The following is an 18,410-nucleotide window of genomic DNA, read 5'->3' as shown; positions in this document are numbered from 1 at the left end:
TTCAAATGTTTCCAATATTCCCAATGGTCCAAAGGGTTGCTTATTTTCCTCTGGTTTTTCGTTTTCACTTGCATCCACATTCTTTGCCTTTTTAGCATTTGCAATACCATCATTTCTTTCTTTCTCTTTGCCTTTACAAGAAATGCACGGTCTTTTATCTTTAGGGCGATTTTCCCCTGTTTTCATTTTTACATTTTTCTTTTTCCGTTTTGTGGCCATTTGTATTTTGCTGTCCGTCTGCATTGACGGTTCAATTATCTCATTTGAATCAGAATCCGATGATTTTTTAAAGTCTTTATATGTCAATCCTTTAATTGGAGTTGGTGTATCGGAGACTATCATTCCCGCTCCTTTTGGCGAGTAAAATAAATTCTCATCATCAGTTAGAATATCGCTATCATCAGCAAAGTGTTCCCTATCCGTCTTGTTTATGTCTGATTCCATTTTTTCCCACAAAGTCTAAATTTCTAGTGCAACAGAGAGTAAAGCTTAAGCAAGCTTTTAACGAAATGTTTGGAAAGCTTTCCCAATTTTAAATTTGAATTATTAGAAAAGAATGTAAAAAAAAAAAAAAAAAAAAAAAAAAAAAAAAAAAAAAAAACCTGTCCAAATAAAATCTCAATATTTTTTTTTTTGCACTAAAAAACAATCTAAAGTGTAACAAGAATTTCTTCTAATTAGATGCACTAAAGAGATCTGATATTTTCCAAATAATTTTGTTGTCAACTAATATTCAATACATTTATGGAAACTTTCCATAAATTGGAATTAAAATTGGTAAAAAATCACAAAATAAGAGTCTGCACAGTAAAGAAATCTTTCGATACAGAAGGACAATATCCGAGTCCTGCAAATAGTTCATGCACTGAACGCAGATATCGATAGCTGTTTCTAAAATAGTAAACAAACAACAAAATGGCTACCCAAACAAGTGGGCGTTTCTGCCACAACTACACTTCAGAAAGTCAAAAACTTCTAAGATGCTAAAGAATTTTGGAATAAAATTCAAAAACCTGTTACTCTAGGGTTTCAGCTACACTTGATTATCACATTGAACAGAAATTATCCATCATTTTTCATTTTATAGCCATATTTTGAAGAGCACAAGAAAATATCAACAACGCCGATCACCCTTGAAAACAGTCTCTTCCGTAAGAGCCATAGGCTAAACGATAGTGAAAAACCCAAATTTGCTTTGGAGTCACAAAACGCTTTCATTTCAAACAGATAAAAAGAAAATCGAAAATCAGAAGTGTAAGATTTTTATTTTAACAATTATAAAAGTTTTTTTTTTTTTTTTTTTTTTTTTTTTTTTTGACGAGATACTGAAAAATTATTGAATTTCTCACAATTTTATGAGCTACAGTTTTCATTTGTGTACATTGACATTCTGAAATCGTATTTCAGCCTTTCTTTTGGTTTAAAAATTATTAATATTATAGAGCTAAAGAAAGTGGTATACGGCGTTATATTCACAACCGAATTCAAACAAAGTGCATGTTTACATAAATAAACTCATAAGAAAATTTAACCATTTTATTTTAAATTTGCTTCTAGATTCACTGTTATATTTCCAAATAAATATTCATTGGAAATATAATAAAGTCAATGATAACATAAGGATAATATCAGAAAATCGTCTTTGAATGGATTATATTCATTTACTTATATCTGATATCAAAATTGGACGTAACAACGAATTTTTTTTCCAATACACTAAAACTCCTAATGACGATTTACCAAATATTATGTTTTAAAGAAGATTATTTTGAAAAGAAACTGAGAACAAATGATTGCAAGTTCCAAATATTTAAAGAACTCTATTGTATTATGGAAACTGATAGAAACTTGAACAACTGATGAATTCTATTGCCTAGAGAGAAGAGCATATAATGCAAATCGCTTTTCTTCAGTATTCACTCAAAAATTAACATTAATTTTGAGGTTTCAAAATTAAATTTCAGTTCAACATTTGAATATTATAAATGATACTAAGCTTGTTCAGAAATCTATTTTTACTTCATAATTTTTTAAAGGTTTTGTTTTAGAATTTTCTTGTTATTTTTTGAGTTTGTAAATCTTGTATAAATTCTTTTCTAAAAAAATCAATAATTTTCAAATTCTGAATTTTTTTTTGTCAAATATAATGTTTTTAAGCAAAAAGGATTGGTCCTCAGATTTCATACCAAGGAATAGTAAGCCTTCTTTCAATAAATCGGCACTAAATTTCAATAGCTACACTAACTAATGTTAATTGGAATCTTGGCATCTGTTGACAATATAATGGTGTGCCAACTATATATGAATTTTTACACCAAACAAGATAATAGTAATGAAATGACTAATGACAAATATAATAATAAAAATAAGAGTGTAAACTTTGTCAGACTAAATAATAAATTCTTTATTTATTATTTAGTCTGACATAATAAATAAAGAAACATAATAAATTCTTTATTTATGTTTCAATAAATTCTTTATTTATGTTTCAATAAATTCTTTATTTATGTTTTCAAATTTGAGTAGCATCTTAGCCGTTGCAGTTCCAATGAACTGCCCCGTTGCCCAGGGAACACCACGTGGAGGTGTGCTACTCTCGTTCCCCGCCCGCCAACCCTCCCTTCAACATCCGATGACAGTCCTGATTTTAAGACAGCATCGATACTACAGTTCTGATCTTAAACTGCATTCTGCCGCTGCCGGTATTCAGCCGGCAAGTCCAAGGCCATGCAAAGTTGGTAAACTGCAAATGACTCCACAACTGGCACTCCAATAGGAGCCAGTCGTGCTGGCAACTTTAACGCACAGCACATTTCGTAAACCATGACAGATTTTACGATCGGAGTCTCAGCCTTTTGGACTTGAATTGGAGCCAATTCAACAGGTAGCTCCAGAGCCCGGCAGATCTTATAAACGACAAACGAGCGCACTACAGCAACTCGGGGTACAGGCGGGTCAGATGATACATCTGTATGAAGATCCAAAACTGGATTTGAATCTACATCCCCAATAGATGGCAAATTGGGGGTAAGGAAATATTCTAGTATTTCCCAAATCGTCATTAAGACGAGGAACACAATGATGGCCGAAGCCTCATTGAAGTTCTCGAAAAGCGCACTAAGCATTATAACTCAGCAAAAACAGTCGCACAACGTTCGGTTGCAAAACAGTGAATGAATTTTAGCAGAAAACAACAGAACTGGAATCCATTGTTTATTCCATGAGATTGTTTAGAATCTATAACTTTGTTAAACATTTAAACTGTTATATTGTTGTTGACAATAGCAAAAGTGACTGTTGAAATTAACAACTAAAATATGATCAATAATTATTATCAAGCCAACAAATGTAAGACTGTCAATAATACAAATTAGGGATGTAAGGGGAGGGAGAAAGGGAAAAATTAATATCAAAAAGAATTTTTAAATTTTTGTAGAATTACTTAATGTAAGTATTATAAAAATATGACTTTGTATGGGAGACAAATTTAATATAGCTTAATGAAAATGCAAGCAAAATATAAAAATTATATTTCAATAAAACGTTTCAAATGGGACAATAAGAATTTTTTTTTCTGACTATGGACAAAGAAAATTAGGGATGGATAGGAGTTAGGCGGGAAATGGCAGAAAAAAGAAAGGGGGAGGTAATTTTAACCAAAAAGGAACATCTTAATTTTGAAAGGTTGAATATTTATCAGATCATTTATAAATAGTTTTTTTCTGAGCTCCAACGCTTTAAAAACATAATAAAATTTCATGTTACGGGAACAATACATCCGCCATTTTGTTTTATGTGTTGGGAGAAAAGTATCTGCGTTGAGCTATATGTGTAAGAAGTTAGGAAATAATTGCAGAAATATTAATGATTTTAAGCTTCATAGGCTTGATTAAATTCCTTTTTCTCTATAGTTATTCAATCTAATTCTGTGAGACATTTCTAATTCTTTGAGCTAGATTTCTAGATGCTATTTATGATAATTTTTTTTTAAATAAAAATGTTCCGAAATATGCTTATAGAAATTTATATGGAGAAATCAAATCCATAGTTTACAATGGTAAAGTATACAAAATGTTAATATGGAAATTCACTCAAGAAGATTTCATATAGTTCAGTTATATTAACATCCTTATTGAACAACGCTAGGGTAATTTTGAACCGTGGGGACGGTAAGTCGGTTAACATCCCTTTCAGCATTGATGGGTTCCAATCATTTAAAACAGAAGGATTTAGCTAGCCCCAATTTAGATAATAGTTGCATGTTGGAAATCCATCTCTCCCCCCCCCTCCCGCCTCGAGGTCCAGATCTATTACTATTTTGTCGCCGTAGATACCATATATATTTATATTTCTTGTATACTAGGGTATAAAGGTTAAAGAAAAAAAAATGAATTTCCATTTTTCGATTTTCTGCTGAGAGATAGGAAAGGATTTTCAGTTACTCCGTACAATATGTATCTTGAAGTAATTAGGAATTTGCCTTTAATGTAATAAATTCCTATATTTTTCATATATTTGGTATTATTTATTATATGATTGGACGCCATATTCACTCTTAGGAACTCGGCAGCATTCGGATATTAATTCGGCATAGTGATTTAAAACCAGATTTGTATATCTATCAAATTTAGAATGAAATACATTCAGATAACAACAAACCGTCTGTCTAATTGTTTGACTTCAAGTCTCCGTAACAAAAAACGCAAAGCATTTATTAGAAAAAATTTGGTACTTAAAGATGTAAAATGTAGATACATCAAGTTTGAATCAAATCTGTCAAATGGTTAACAGTTTGACGCAGGCATGCTAACGCAATAATTCATAAGTGCAATGGCTTGCGATATTAGCAAAGTTCTTGTGACTTCAATTATAGTTGTGTGTGAAATTTCGGTTTCAATTGGCGGATAAAAAAATCTTCAGAATACACACCAACACGCTAAATTAAGCGAAACTGCCGAATTTTCGATGAAGATCTCTATTTCTTAACTATTGCTTGGCAGTGAGATATAAATTGAGATTTTACTCATCATCCCCGATTTTATATGGAGGGGAGGGAATACGAACTTTACTAGTGATATACAAGAACGTTTCAGGGAGACTACTCCTACTGATTTCTCTATATCTTTCAATGCGCAAGTCAGCGAGATGAGTTTATAGTGTACTATGCCTGCGAACATAACTGCTTTTGGATGAGGTTAGATCTTCTATTCTCTGGTTTTAAATCAGCAGCAATTGAATCGATGGCACTTGGATAACATGAAATAATTTTTAATGTCATTGTTGTAAATTCTCTTCGATTAATTTCTAATTAAAAATTGAATTAATAGTTTGAAAATTCTTTTCTTAATGAGCATCTAACGTCCAAGTGCTAACTATCTGTGATGTCTGGTTGCTTTAATTTTAACAATCTGTCTTGAAAAGTGTTTTGCAAAATTTTAAATCCAGCATGTTATAAATTACAGATATAATGCCAATCTCTAAACATTATTATGTATGAAATTAGAATATGTTAGATATGAAAAATAAATTGCACGAATGGCACTGAATCTTTCGACTAGACCCTATAACTTTCGGCTGCACTTCCACTTTTGTAATCAATGACATATTTCCAATCTACAGCATAGGGTGAACAGGATGAGAAAAGCCCGCAACGGATCAATTAAACGACTCTGTTTTTTCTAGTTGCCAAAATAAATAAATTTGTCAATATTCTTTTTATTATAAAATATTAAGATAATATTAATATTTTATTAAATCTCATTGATCATATTTAGGGATTGCAATACCGGACCAAAATTTCAATACCGGTATTCGAAATTTTAGAAAAAAAAAAAAAGAAAACACAGGTGTTTCTTTGTTTTATTTGCCAGTTTTGTTAGAGACTGTAAATATCACGAAAAATAATTTGTAATTTATAAATTATAACAGTATATAATCACAAAAAAGTATAGAAACATCTTATTTATTTAAATCACAAAAAAGTGCAAATATCACTATTCAGTCTGTGATACTATTACAAATTTTTGAAATGTGATCTTAAAACGCATAATGCATCAGTGGTACTGTCATTAAGCCTGAAAAGTAATTTTGTGTAAAAATTATCATCTGTCGAAAACGATCTTTTGGCATCTACGCTAGTTGGTGGTACTGTTAGCAATGCGCGATATACTTTTTCCAAGTATTTACCTCTAAATCCCTCATCTTCAAATAAATCGATTTCTCGTCAGATGGTTTTGGATATAACTGATTTCTGTGTTGAATTTTGGTTTGTTAAAATTTTTTTATTTATCGCTAATTCTAATTTTTGTTCAAAAGACAATTCCTTTTCACTATCGACATTAGTATCATCATAATCTTCGATAACTGAACCGAATTCTTCTGAATGTGGATAGGTTTGTGGGTAAAAAATTTTAAGGAAATTTACTATAAACTTAATCAGATTTGAATTGATTATTTTCTTTTTTTCTTTTTCATTTTCATTTTTAAAATCATTATAATTATATAAATACCATAAGACATTTAATTTTTCGGTATGCGTTTCTTCTGTGCGATTTTTCAATGTAATATATAATTCTTCAGATAGTGATGTGTGCTGTTCTTTCATGAGTGCAACATGAAATTTATTGTTGCATTAGCTGTTAATAAATTAAAATCTATCCGACATAATGCCTCTATAGTCAGTTTTATTGGAATTAGAGCTGATATAGTTCTGGATATTAAGTCGAATTCACTATCTGAAAAATTAATTTACAGGTTTAAGTCGATTATTGCTTTTTGGATTGGATTTCTCAGTTTCAAAAATCGTTCCATCAATAGGAGTAAACTGTTCCAACGTGTTTTAGAATCTAATATTAACATATATTCTGTTTTATTTTCAGTTAGTATATATTTTAGTAATATATCCTTTTTATAGGGGAACGTTTAAATATCTTAACAATTTTTCGAACTTTATAAATTATAGGAAGCAATTCTTGATAGGTAAATATTTCATCCTCATTAGCAATATCTTCTTCAACAATTACATTGTCATTATCTTCATTGTCAATATCACTCTCACTCTTACTCTTTTCTAAGCTGGAATCCGAAGTTTCTATATCCACAGTATTTGGATTCTCCTGTTCTTTATTTTTTTTGGTATAATACATCTATCACTCCTAATTGAATTCCACGTGCATAGCACAACTGCTGATTTGCACCAATCAACTTTCCAACTTTTTTCATAATTGTTGCTCCATCAGTCGTATGGATACAATATTTTCTTTCAGGGATAATCCATGTTTCGCTAATTCAGATTTAAGCAATTAATTAAGCCATTAATTAGCTAATTAATTTCGCCCTTAGGGAGACATAAAAACCAAAACGTGTACTATTTTGTTATGTTCGCGATACCTGAACATATAGTGGAGACGATTTTGAAAATTTCTAGTAAATACCGAAAAACCGGTATTTAAACTTGTGAATATCGGTATTACAAAATTGTACAAATGTCTCAAAATACCGGTATTCGGTATCCCGGTATACCGAATACCGGTATTGCAATACCGTATAGCAATCCCTATTAATAATGCGTCCAATGTTTCAATTGTTTATACAATCAATATTAAAAAAAATTACCCAATAAGTTTTTAAAATTTTTTTTCTTGCGCTTGCTTAATGAATCAGAAAAGGAATTAAACGGAAATGGAGTTTCATTTCATAAGGCTTATTAAGGTTTCTCTACATCTAAATTTGAATTTCCATTTCAAATGAATTAACTTTATCTATTCGAAATGAAATTAATTAGAGGATTAAAGATAATTATTCCGTTGCTGTTAACTGAATCAACTCATACCAGTTCAAATAATTTACCTTCGTGCTTAATTTCATTTTCTGTTTACTTTTGGCAAAAAATGTGAATTTATTTTTTGCAGTTTTTTTTTAAAGAAATGAATATGTATGTATAACTTATTCATAGAAATAAATAAATATTACTTCAATCAAAGGTTTGTGGCAAAATGGAAGTAATTCCACTTTTTAAAGTTTTCGACCCACCACCAAAAATATGTTTGAAAATATTCTTTTTGATACATTTAAAATTTTTTTCTCATATTCAGAAAGTACTTCCACTCTTCCATATGTAACTGCTGAGGCTATTTTTTTTCTTCGATAAAATGTGTGTTCGAATCACTTATAAAAAATTATTTTTCTAAAGTAAATCAATTATCGTAATAATCATTCAAAGGATATTTTACTCGAATTCTATTTTTCCTCTTGTTTTCTTTTCAATATCTAGTACATGTGACGCGTTGTCAAGTTGTTGATCTTCTAACACCATATACCATCTGGCCACTCAAATTTTTCGACAAATATAATTAAAAATTTTTTTTCAGTATTAAGAGGTAGGAAGCCAGAATGTTCTTACTGAAATAGTTATATTAACTCTATCAATACCGAAAAGCCTTATACGTCAGGTGCATGGAGCTACGGTGGATGCCCGATATGCCTGGATATCAATGAAAAATTTCCTATCCTTTTTTTATATGTCATTGAATACTCTAGGCGCTTGCTTTGTTCGCTATAGACGCTCCCACAAATGGGTTTGAGGTACATGAAGTTCTTTTAAGAACTCATGAAGGATTTCCAAGTTCACATTTGCTTAGTAGCCAAAGTGTCTTTTTTTGTATATCAACACCTTATAAACATGAACTATCATTTCGGGGTTTAAGCGGGCAAAGATTTTTTTTATCTTTGGAAGTGAAATTTTACATTCTGGTATTCTGAAGTACACGAACTGAATGATCTTTAATACTGAAATGGGGAACAAATTTGGGATCATTAGCAATCTAGAATTTAAATCTCTCTTGCATAAAGAGAGTGTGACAGTAATTTTTTTCCTTAGAGTATCATGAAAGCTGCTGATTGGAATTAAACCTTTTTCGCGCCAATTAAAAAGTTTTTCTTTCCTTATCGAAAGATGATGCATGTGACTCAAAATTTCCCCGAACGTTAACACCTTTTTATATTAAATGCTTAAATTGTTCTGACATTCGATATTTATTTTTTACCAAAACTCTTTTAAATTACCAACAACCTTGCATGTCTCTTCTTAGATTATTAATTCATATAGATTATTATTTGAAAGTTTATATTTTCTTTGAAATTTCAAAAATAATTGTCTACATTTATAACTAGCAACTATTTATAAAAGATTACATTACATATAGATATTACATCCATAGATGCACTGTGTACGGCCTTTATAATATAAGAAGATGAGGAATTGAATATTCTTGTAATTTCTCAGTATTTCGAAATTCAAATTTCGACACCTCATTTTTACACATTTCTACACTAGCGTTTGGTACCAAATACCGTGACCAAAGTCAAAAAATGTCATACTATCAAAATCAGTGCAATAATATTTGTTTCATGATTAATCAGTTTGGTTAAGTAATTTATTTGAATTCTGACATAAATGCCTGTAGTTTAAAAAACGATACACTATAAAAAATTAATATAATTGAACGATGTTTAAATATTATTATGGTATAAAAATTGGATTTTAATAGTAATAATTTTTGGAAATTAATTTGTAAAATGTTTACATTTCATTTAATTTGTAATTGATTAAAATGTTAATTAAAAATGTAAAAAAAATTGCAAACGAAAAAAATTTTCACCCAATATATATATATATATATATATATATATATATATATATATATATATATATATATATATATATATATATATATATATATATATATATATATATATATATATATATAATGATATTTTAAACTCTTAATTTAATCCAAATTAATTTCCAAAACTTTATCTTAATTTAGCCCTTAATAATTTCATTCTCTTATTTCCTGATCCAATTCCATTTTCGGTTTAATTAATTAAACTGGGGCTGTGTAAAAAGTACTGCACCATCAGTCTACGTATCAAGTGAAAGTGATCCCTTCGTTGCCCTTGTCAAAGGTCAACGTGAGTATTAAATTGACACGTGGCCGGAAATCCCTTGTTATATAAGACTAGTGATCATTTATTTCGCCCTCCCCTTTTTCTTATTTCTGCTTTTGTGCCGCGCCGCGCCTTCTTGTAAATAAATCAAGCCTGTCTCCCGGGAGAAAATAAAGCGAAATTAAAAATACAAAGTCTCTTCATTGCTTGTCAAACCTGCCTTCTACATTTCAGAAATAATGTTACATATATACAGGTGAAACGATCTGGCCTGAAGAGCGACATCGCATACACTCTCCTTTATTAATAGTTGAGTTACGTTTTTATTTTTAAAAAGCAAATTGTTAATCCTCAATATTTGAACAAGAAATTACTATTTCAAATTCTTGTGTCCTATGATATTAATTAAAGCTCTGTTTTCAATTATATTTCATCAATTCTCTTCTTATTTTTCCAAAAAAAAAGAAAAGATTACTTTATTTCACTCACAGGAAACACAGTGCAAGTTTAAGTCGAAATTTGGTGATTTTATTTGATTAGATAACTTATGATGCAATGTTTTAGACAAATTATATAATCAAATAATGTGCGAGATAAAATCATTGACGTGATCATATTATTCCACAATTTATGACATATTAATCAGATAGACAGATTAGTTCACAGAAGTTTAGTTTCGGTTCAAGGATTAAAATTTTGAAAACTTCCAAATTATAGAAATACGTTAAAAAAAAACCTGAAGTTAAAATCATTAAAAATTTTTAAGATCATTGTTATTTTACACTTGCTCCCAAAATTAATTTTATCATATAAAACAGTGTCTAGAGTAATGGAATAGAAAAGTGAAGACAATTCCATAGATCATGGACGAGATATCAATATGATAAAGAAGAGAAAAATTATTGAATAGATAAGACATAGAATTTGGCTTGTGAAATAAAAATTAAGCCTGAAAGAATGTTTATATATATATATATAATATAATATGCCTTTTTGTATTTTTGTATAATGTATTGGTCTGCTTTACATTATACTAACAAGTGAATTGAATCACTGTTTAATCTATTCAAAATTTGTCTCTCCCTCTCTTTATATATATATATATATATATAATTAATTAACACTCAGAATTTAAAACATTAGTTACACTTTAATTGAATATTTTACATCGACTTCAATTTTTAAAATTTCATACAGCTGTATATATTCATAACAACATTTTTCATACATTGTGAAGCACGTTTTCATGCATTTTACACGTTAAAATAAATATTTTTTACATATTTATTACTTATTTAATGTAATTTATTAATATAATTTAACACATAATGATAAATATTTCAAAAGGAATATTAAAATCATTATTGCCAATTTTAAATAATTTCAAAATATATTTCTATATTCGTTATTTTTTATTCCTTTTATTTGTGTATTATTGTTTGAGGTACTTGGATTATACATAAATATTCGAGCTTCGGTTTTATTATAATGTATTGGTTTGCTTTAAATTACACTAGCAAGTGAATCTTAATCACTGTTTAATCTATTCAAATCTCTGCATCTCTCTCTTTATATATAAATGTAATTAAATTTCAGGATTTTAAACCTTAGTTAAACTTTAATTGAATATTTTACATCACATCAATTTAAACTTCGAGTTTTGGATATTTTTTCATGGAGCAATCGATTTTTATTATAAAATTTTTAATACATTGAGAGGCATACTTGCATGCATTTTGTAAATTTAAACAAATATTTTTTTAAAATATTTATTACTTATTTAATATAATTTAACACGTAAAGATAAATACTTCAAAAGGAAAATTAAAATCATTTTTGCCACCCTCAGAGCATTTTTAAAAATTATATTCAATATTTTTTAATATAATTGCTTGTGTATTATTGCTTGAGGTACTTGGGTTATACAAAGATATTCAAAATTTGGTTTTTATCAGGCTTTCAATTTTAATCTCCGATTTAAAAGATATATTAAAAATCATCATTAATTTTCTTCCTAAAAAAGTAACATTTGTATATGAATACAATGTCAAATATGTGCCTTTTTACATGCTATTTTTTACATATTTGAATAAAATTTCCTATTATCTTTCCCTTTCACATTAAAATTGGCAAATGAATGTTGTTAATATAATGAAATTTTAATAGATACGCTATTGATCCTATATAAAATATTAGAAATTTTATTATCTGAAAGGCTAAAGAAAGTTTAAATATTGCAGGTAATATGAAAATTTTAAATATTAAAACTGATATAGCTCTTTAACGTTACTTTTATGCTCATTTTTGCCCCCAAAGAAATAATATAAAGCTTTTATTAAAATCTCAAATTCGTTTAAAAATTTGAAAAATAATACTTAAATTACAAGTATTTGCGAAATTATTGAATGTTTTTGGTTTAAATTTGAAAGTAAAATTATTTTCCTGTCTGTGTATTGAAATAATGATCTTTAGTACTTAGAGCAAATTTGAGCTGTGATTAAAGTGTAATATAGAAATTGAAAGAAAACTTAGCTATCAATTCAAGATTCTTTATTGAGCCAACAACCAATGGATAAAATAAATAGCTATTATAATGAACAATATATATATGTAGATACATGAAAAAAAAAAAGAAATCACAGAAATGCCTTTTACAGCCCCAAACAGTTGTTACTTAAGTCCGTATACACCTCAAGCAGAACTGTGGCACTAATGTAACTGAAATGAAATAATTAAGGGAGAAAGAAAAATAAATGCAAGCGCTTCAAACCAATGTAATTATAGCTATAAGAAAGATAATGCTTCGAATATATGGTCATGGTAGTTTATTTTGATTTGGGAAAAAAGATGCATTTGGCATTTCATGACTACTTATGAAGTCTGAGCGAAGTATAAATAAATAAGTAATAAATAATAAACATTGGACGGGAGAGCAAAGAAATATGCAAAACATATATCCTGTACTCTTTTCCAAATAACCAATATAAGTCGCTGTCATCTCTCCGCTCTGTATTCTTTCGCCTCCTTTTGTGCTCCATAGCAGAAATTCTAGTAGGAACGCAATTTTGGCTAGGAGGATTTCATAGTGAGGCCAATTCAAAACTCAATTAAATTAGATTTTGATTTCATCGTGGCCAAGATTGAAGAAGCTGTGATGGTCCCCAAGACCGCCGTAGCTGTACCCGCCAAGACCGTGGGAGCTGTAACCATGTCCTCCAAATCCATGTCCTCCAAAACCATGACCATGCAAGATACTATGGTGATGACCATGGTGATGTCCATGATGGTGTCCGTGGCCGTGGTGATGGCCATGATGGTGCCCATGTTTGTGATGGTGTCCATGGTGGTGGCCATGATGATGTCCGTGGTGGTGTCCGTGCTTGTGGTCATGTCCATGCTGGTGTCCATGTTTGTGGTGATGGTCATGTCCATGATTGTGATGATGTCCATGGCTGTGGTGATGACCATGCTCATGTCCATGCTTGTGATGGTGATCGTGTCCATGCTTGTGATGGTGATCGTGTCCATGCTTGTGATGGTGATCGTGTCCGTGCTTATGGTGGTGGTCATGTCCATGTTTGTGATGGTGATCGTGCCCATGTTTGTGATCATGATGATGTCCATGGTGATGTCCGTGTTTGTGATGATGATCATGACCATGTTTGTGGAGGTGGTCATGTCCGTGATGGTGTCCATGCTCATGTTTATGATGGTGATCATGTCCATGTTTATGGTGGTGGTCATGTCCGTGTTTGTGATGATGGTCGTGTCCGTGTTTGTGTTCGTGATGATGACCATGATGGTGTCCATGCTCATGTTTGTGATGATGATCATGTCCATGCTTGTGATGGTGATCATGACCATGCTTGTGGAGGTGGTGATGTCCATGTTTGTGATGGTGATCATGCCCGTGCTTATGGTGGTGTTCATGTCCATGTTTGTGATGATGATCGTGTCCATGCTTGTGGTCATGTTTATGATCATGTTTATGATCGTGGCCATGTTTATGGTCATGTTTGTGGTCGTGTCCATGCTTGTGATCGTGCTTATGTTCGTGACCATGATTGTGATGGTGATGGTGGTGGTGGTGGTGATGATGCTCCGTCTCATCCTTGATGACAATCACTTTCTTCTCATCACTGAAAATATAATGAAATAAAAGCGATTTTGTTGTGAAAAGTTTTAGTAAATAATTGTTGTGATTAAAGTATGTAGTTATTCTGATTATGTTTTTTAATTGTGCTTGAATAGAAAATTCAGAATGCCTTTCCTTCCAATAAGATAAAGCTTTGATATTTTAAGTTATCTGCTTGCTTCTGAGAAGTATTATTATTTTAAGTTCAGACTTACTGTCCCGGTTCAGGTTCTGGTTCGGGAATGGGATCGGCAGCAGCGAAGTAAACCGCCATCACCAAGACGACGAGGCAGGTCTTCATGCTGACCTTCATCTAGAAAAGAAATAAATATAGTTGAATTAAATACTTTTACTTGAATTTGTAATTCTCTTCTGATAGAAAGTAGAGGGGTAAATTAACAAAGAAAAAAAATAGTAAGAAGTAAGCCAATAGTAATTTTATTTTAATTAATTTTTTATATAAAACAGGTAAGTAAGTAAATTTTCTTGAGATGTTTCCTAAACAATGTTTATTATTTTTTTTCTTTCTGGATGATTCTAAGTTAAATCTTATTTTTACGTATTTGTGTTGTTCTTTCCATTTAAGCAGTTATTACTTTCTAAGAATTAAATCAACCAGTGCACATTTCATTTTAAAACATTCTGTTTTCTTTTATATTTCAGTAGTAGGCAACACATTATTTTTTAGAAGAAGCAAAAGAAACGTATGTTTTACTAAATATATATTTTTCTATTAATTATCATGAAATATGAAATGTAAATATATCATGTAATATATATATGACTTTATAATAAAATAAAATTGTATAATACACAAAAATGAATAAAATGTAATGTTTAAAATATATCCAAAATAATACAATTGATACATAAATTACTTATTCTGCCGTAAATTAATTTTAATTCTTGAATGTTTTGTGTGATATTTACTATAATGTATAATCTTCTGAGTACCAGAATGAATTTCTTATTAATATAATTTAATTTATTAAGATATAGAATTTTTTCCTATTTCACAGTTGGGTTTTATTAATAATGCTTGCAAATGTAGTGATAAAATTATAAGAAGAGGCAAAAATATTTTTTTAAAGAAATATTGTAGTAAAATTTAAAAGAATTCTGTTTCGTATATAATTTTCTTTGTATATATTTTGTTATATTATAGATTTGCTATAAATTTTATGTACAGCTTTATCGCAACCTTGAAGTTATATAAAATACTGAGAAAATGTTTAAATACAAAATTTAACTTCCTACAAAGAAATGATTATAAATATCATGAATTATCCATTGCATGAAATATGTTGAATTTCATATTATTTATTATGAATTATTATTATTCTATTATGTTATTTAATAGATATTTAAAAGGCAAAATGACTTTTTCAAAAAATTAGATTCTATTAGTAGTCATGATAAAATTAAAAAACAATGAAGAGATTTTTGTAAAGAAACATTTTAGTAAAATTTAAGAGAATTATGTCGCATGCATCATTTTCTTTATACATATTTTATTATATGATGTATGTGCAATGAATTTTATGCAAAACTTTATTGCAGTCATTTATATTAGAGACTGAGAAAATGTTTAAATGCAAACTTCAACTTACTACATAACAGTAATCGTTAGTTTCTAAACTATCATGAATTATTTATTATATGAAATATATCAAATTTCATATTATTTATTATGGGTTATTATTATTCCATTATATAATTTAGCAGATTTTTAAAAGGGAAAAATGACCTTTCAAAAGATTAGATTCTATTAGTATTCATGATATAATTAAAAAAAAAAAAACAATCAAGAGATTTAACAAGCTCTTATATCAATTTCAGAAATATTACTTCACAAGATTAACGTAAAAATTATACATTTTCCCTTTCAAACCTGTTTTTAATTAATGAAAACTGATTTAGTATTCTTACTGTTTGTTAGCATCTCACATAAAAGTTGATGCCAAAATACGGCGTCAGAAATTTCCCCTTAATTATTGTGAAATTCGAATCTTGCTGCACTGGATGAAAAGTTAAAAATGAAATTTTATAACGATCGTTAACCGTATCAAATAATTATCTTGCTACAATTACGATGGAACTGAGTTGAAAAAAGATGCCACGGAACACCGAGAGTATTGTGAAGAGTACCAATTAGTGTCACGGGCGTTCAATTTTTGAGTCTCAAACTTTACACTTCAGACAAAAAGATTTGAATCTACCTGAAGAGTTTCGGTTATCTTTCGTAAAAATGACACCCCTCGTTAGTACGCCCATGTTATTCAAAAATCGAACTAAACTTTTCAAGAATTTGAACAAATATATTTAATACTTAACGACTAAACATTTATTATTTCAAAAGCCTTGCAAGGATTTTTTTAATGAGACATTCTTGATTTTAAGAAATTAGGAATTCTTAGAAATTAAAATCGCTCCTAAATTATAAAATAATTATCTAAAATTTTCAAATATGTATGTGCAGAAAGTAATGAATTATCTTAGATTTGCTATGTAAGAATTATATGTAGTGGAGAACGTTTCCTTTAACCGAAACAATAGTCAAATTTAGAAAAGTAATTATGCTAATTAAAATTTATTTAATTAAAAAAATTGGAATTTAGCATTAAGAAACATATGAATATGAACAATGAATTTTTATATGGACTATAATTGTTTCTTAATAAGTTAATAACTTTTAAGAAATCATTAACTATAATTCTTAAACTTTTAAGAAATTATTAACTATAATTGTTATTTAGATAAATTAAATCAATGAGTTAGCTTAAGTCACTTTATTAATAAGTTAATGGGATAAAATTTTGAAAAATTCTAAAAATTTTTATTTGTATCTTTGTGCTATTTTATGCGAATAATTAATTATACTAATTTTACAATATTTTGAACTTTATATATATTGTAATCCTTTATTTTCAGAAAAACTAATATCAAGATGATTAATTTTATAAGATAAAAAATATCGTTTGCTTGAACATGAAAAGAAACGCCGACAAATTTATAAATGGTATAGAATTTTAGAGGTGATTATTTTTTTATGTGATATTATTTATAGCATGGTATACTTTTTATAAATAGTATGCCAGTAATTTTGCGCCATGAGGGATATTTGATATTATATGCATATTAAAAAGAATCATTCAAAATATTCTACAGGGTTGATTAGTTAGATCTAAAATTACTAATTAAGGCTCATAGTTAGTTCTTTTTCCTGATTACTAAATAGGGATTTTCCAAAGATTTATTACATTTTTATTGAAGAAATCGATATACTTTTAATGTTTTTTAATAATATTGCGATATTTATTGAACAAAAAGGCAATTTGTAATTTAAAATTGGGGAAATATGTATTTTATTTCGTACAGTTTTTTCTCTCTTTTTATCTACAGTTAAAAAAATATTTTAGCATTCATTTTACTGGAATACTTTAAAATAAAATATTTTAATTAGTGTAAAATTAAAGAAATTTTACATTAATCAATTTAAATAAATTTACGTAAACACTGGTTTCTATTATATCACCTTTTTTTATGTACGTATTATTGCTGTGTATAAATAGGAACAATTTTTAAAAATAAAATAAAGATAATCTAATCAAATCAGAACAATTTTCATCCAATGATAATTTGGACTACAAATTTGAATCTCCTACATATTTTTCCTAAACTCAGATCTTGAAAGAAAAGAAGACAACAAATTGTTCTGAAATTAAATAAAAAATAAATCATTGGAGCGTCATATTCTCAGAACTAATTTCGAAGTAATTTCATTTTATATTTATACTTAAAAAACATAGAAACTTCTGATACAAAAAGGATCTTCTATGAACTAATGCAAAAAACGTTAAATTGAATATTTTATTATAAGTAATATTGTTATAAGTTTCTACAGTAATAAGAAAACCTGATAAGATAAGCCAAGTATATATTTTCTTCCATATCGATAATTTTTATCGTGAATTCTTGCTTTATATGTTCTAACTCCACTTACCTTCTGAGTCTGTCAGATGGACAAAGCTAAACTTCAACTTCCCAAGTTTTAGCTATCAGTAAGGTGGCCACCCTATGCACGGTATTGGAGGTGCTCCCTAGTTGTTGGAACTGTGTTGTTAAACTCTAATGAAAGCAACAGTTTTCCGATTTCGCTTATATAGTGCATGACACCGACCAAACGCAAGTTCTTCCTGCATGATTGCCGCGCTAGTCCGTGCCATGTCACCAAGCCCTACAAACTTCATCAACGGAGGCTATGAAAATATGCTTTTTGGGCAGTAGGTTTTTTCCCCAAAAAACAGCAGAAACGAGTTCATCTATT

At 29.0% G+C, this 18,410-nt stretch overlaps 1 protein-coding gene across 1 annotated transcript; it reads right to left on the bottom strand.

Annotated features, from left to right (window-relative positions):
- Positions 1-12,481: 12,481 nt before the first annotated feature.
- Positions 12,482-18,195, bottom strand: LOC129966764 (uncharacterized). The gene is made up of 3 exons (XM_056081323.1): positions 18,087-18,195; positions 14,299-14,396; positions 12,482-14,087 (listed from the first exon to the last, which is right to left on the bottom strand). The coding sequence occupies exon 3, from the start codon at positions 14,056-14,058 to the stop codon at positions 13,045-13,047; it is 1,014 nt and encodes a 337-aa protein (XP_055937298.1). The 5' UTR covers positions 14,059-14,087; positions 14,299-14,396; positions 18,087-18,195; the 3' UTR covers positions 12,482-13,044.
- Positions 18,196-18,410: the final 215 nt, after the last annotated feature.

Source organism: Argiope bruennichi, chromosome 4 (genome assembly GCF_947563725.1).
Source record: "Argiope bruennichi chromosome 4, qqArgBrue1.1, whole genome shotgun sequence".
NCBI lineage: Eukaryota > Metazoa > Arthropoda > Arachnida > Araneae > Araneidae > Argiope > Argiope bruennichi.
The sequence above is the reverse complement of the archived record's forward strand: the minus strand, read 5'-3'. Positions and strand labels throughout refer to the sequence as shown.

Coding starts and splice junctions, on each gene's coding strand:
- LOC129966764 (XM_056081323.1), bottom strand. CDS start 14,058: ATGAGACGGAGCATCATCACCACCACCACCACCATCACCATCACAATC.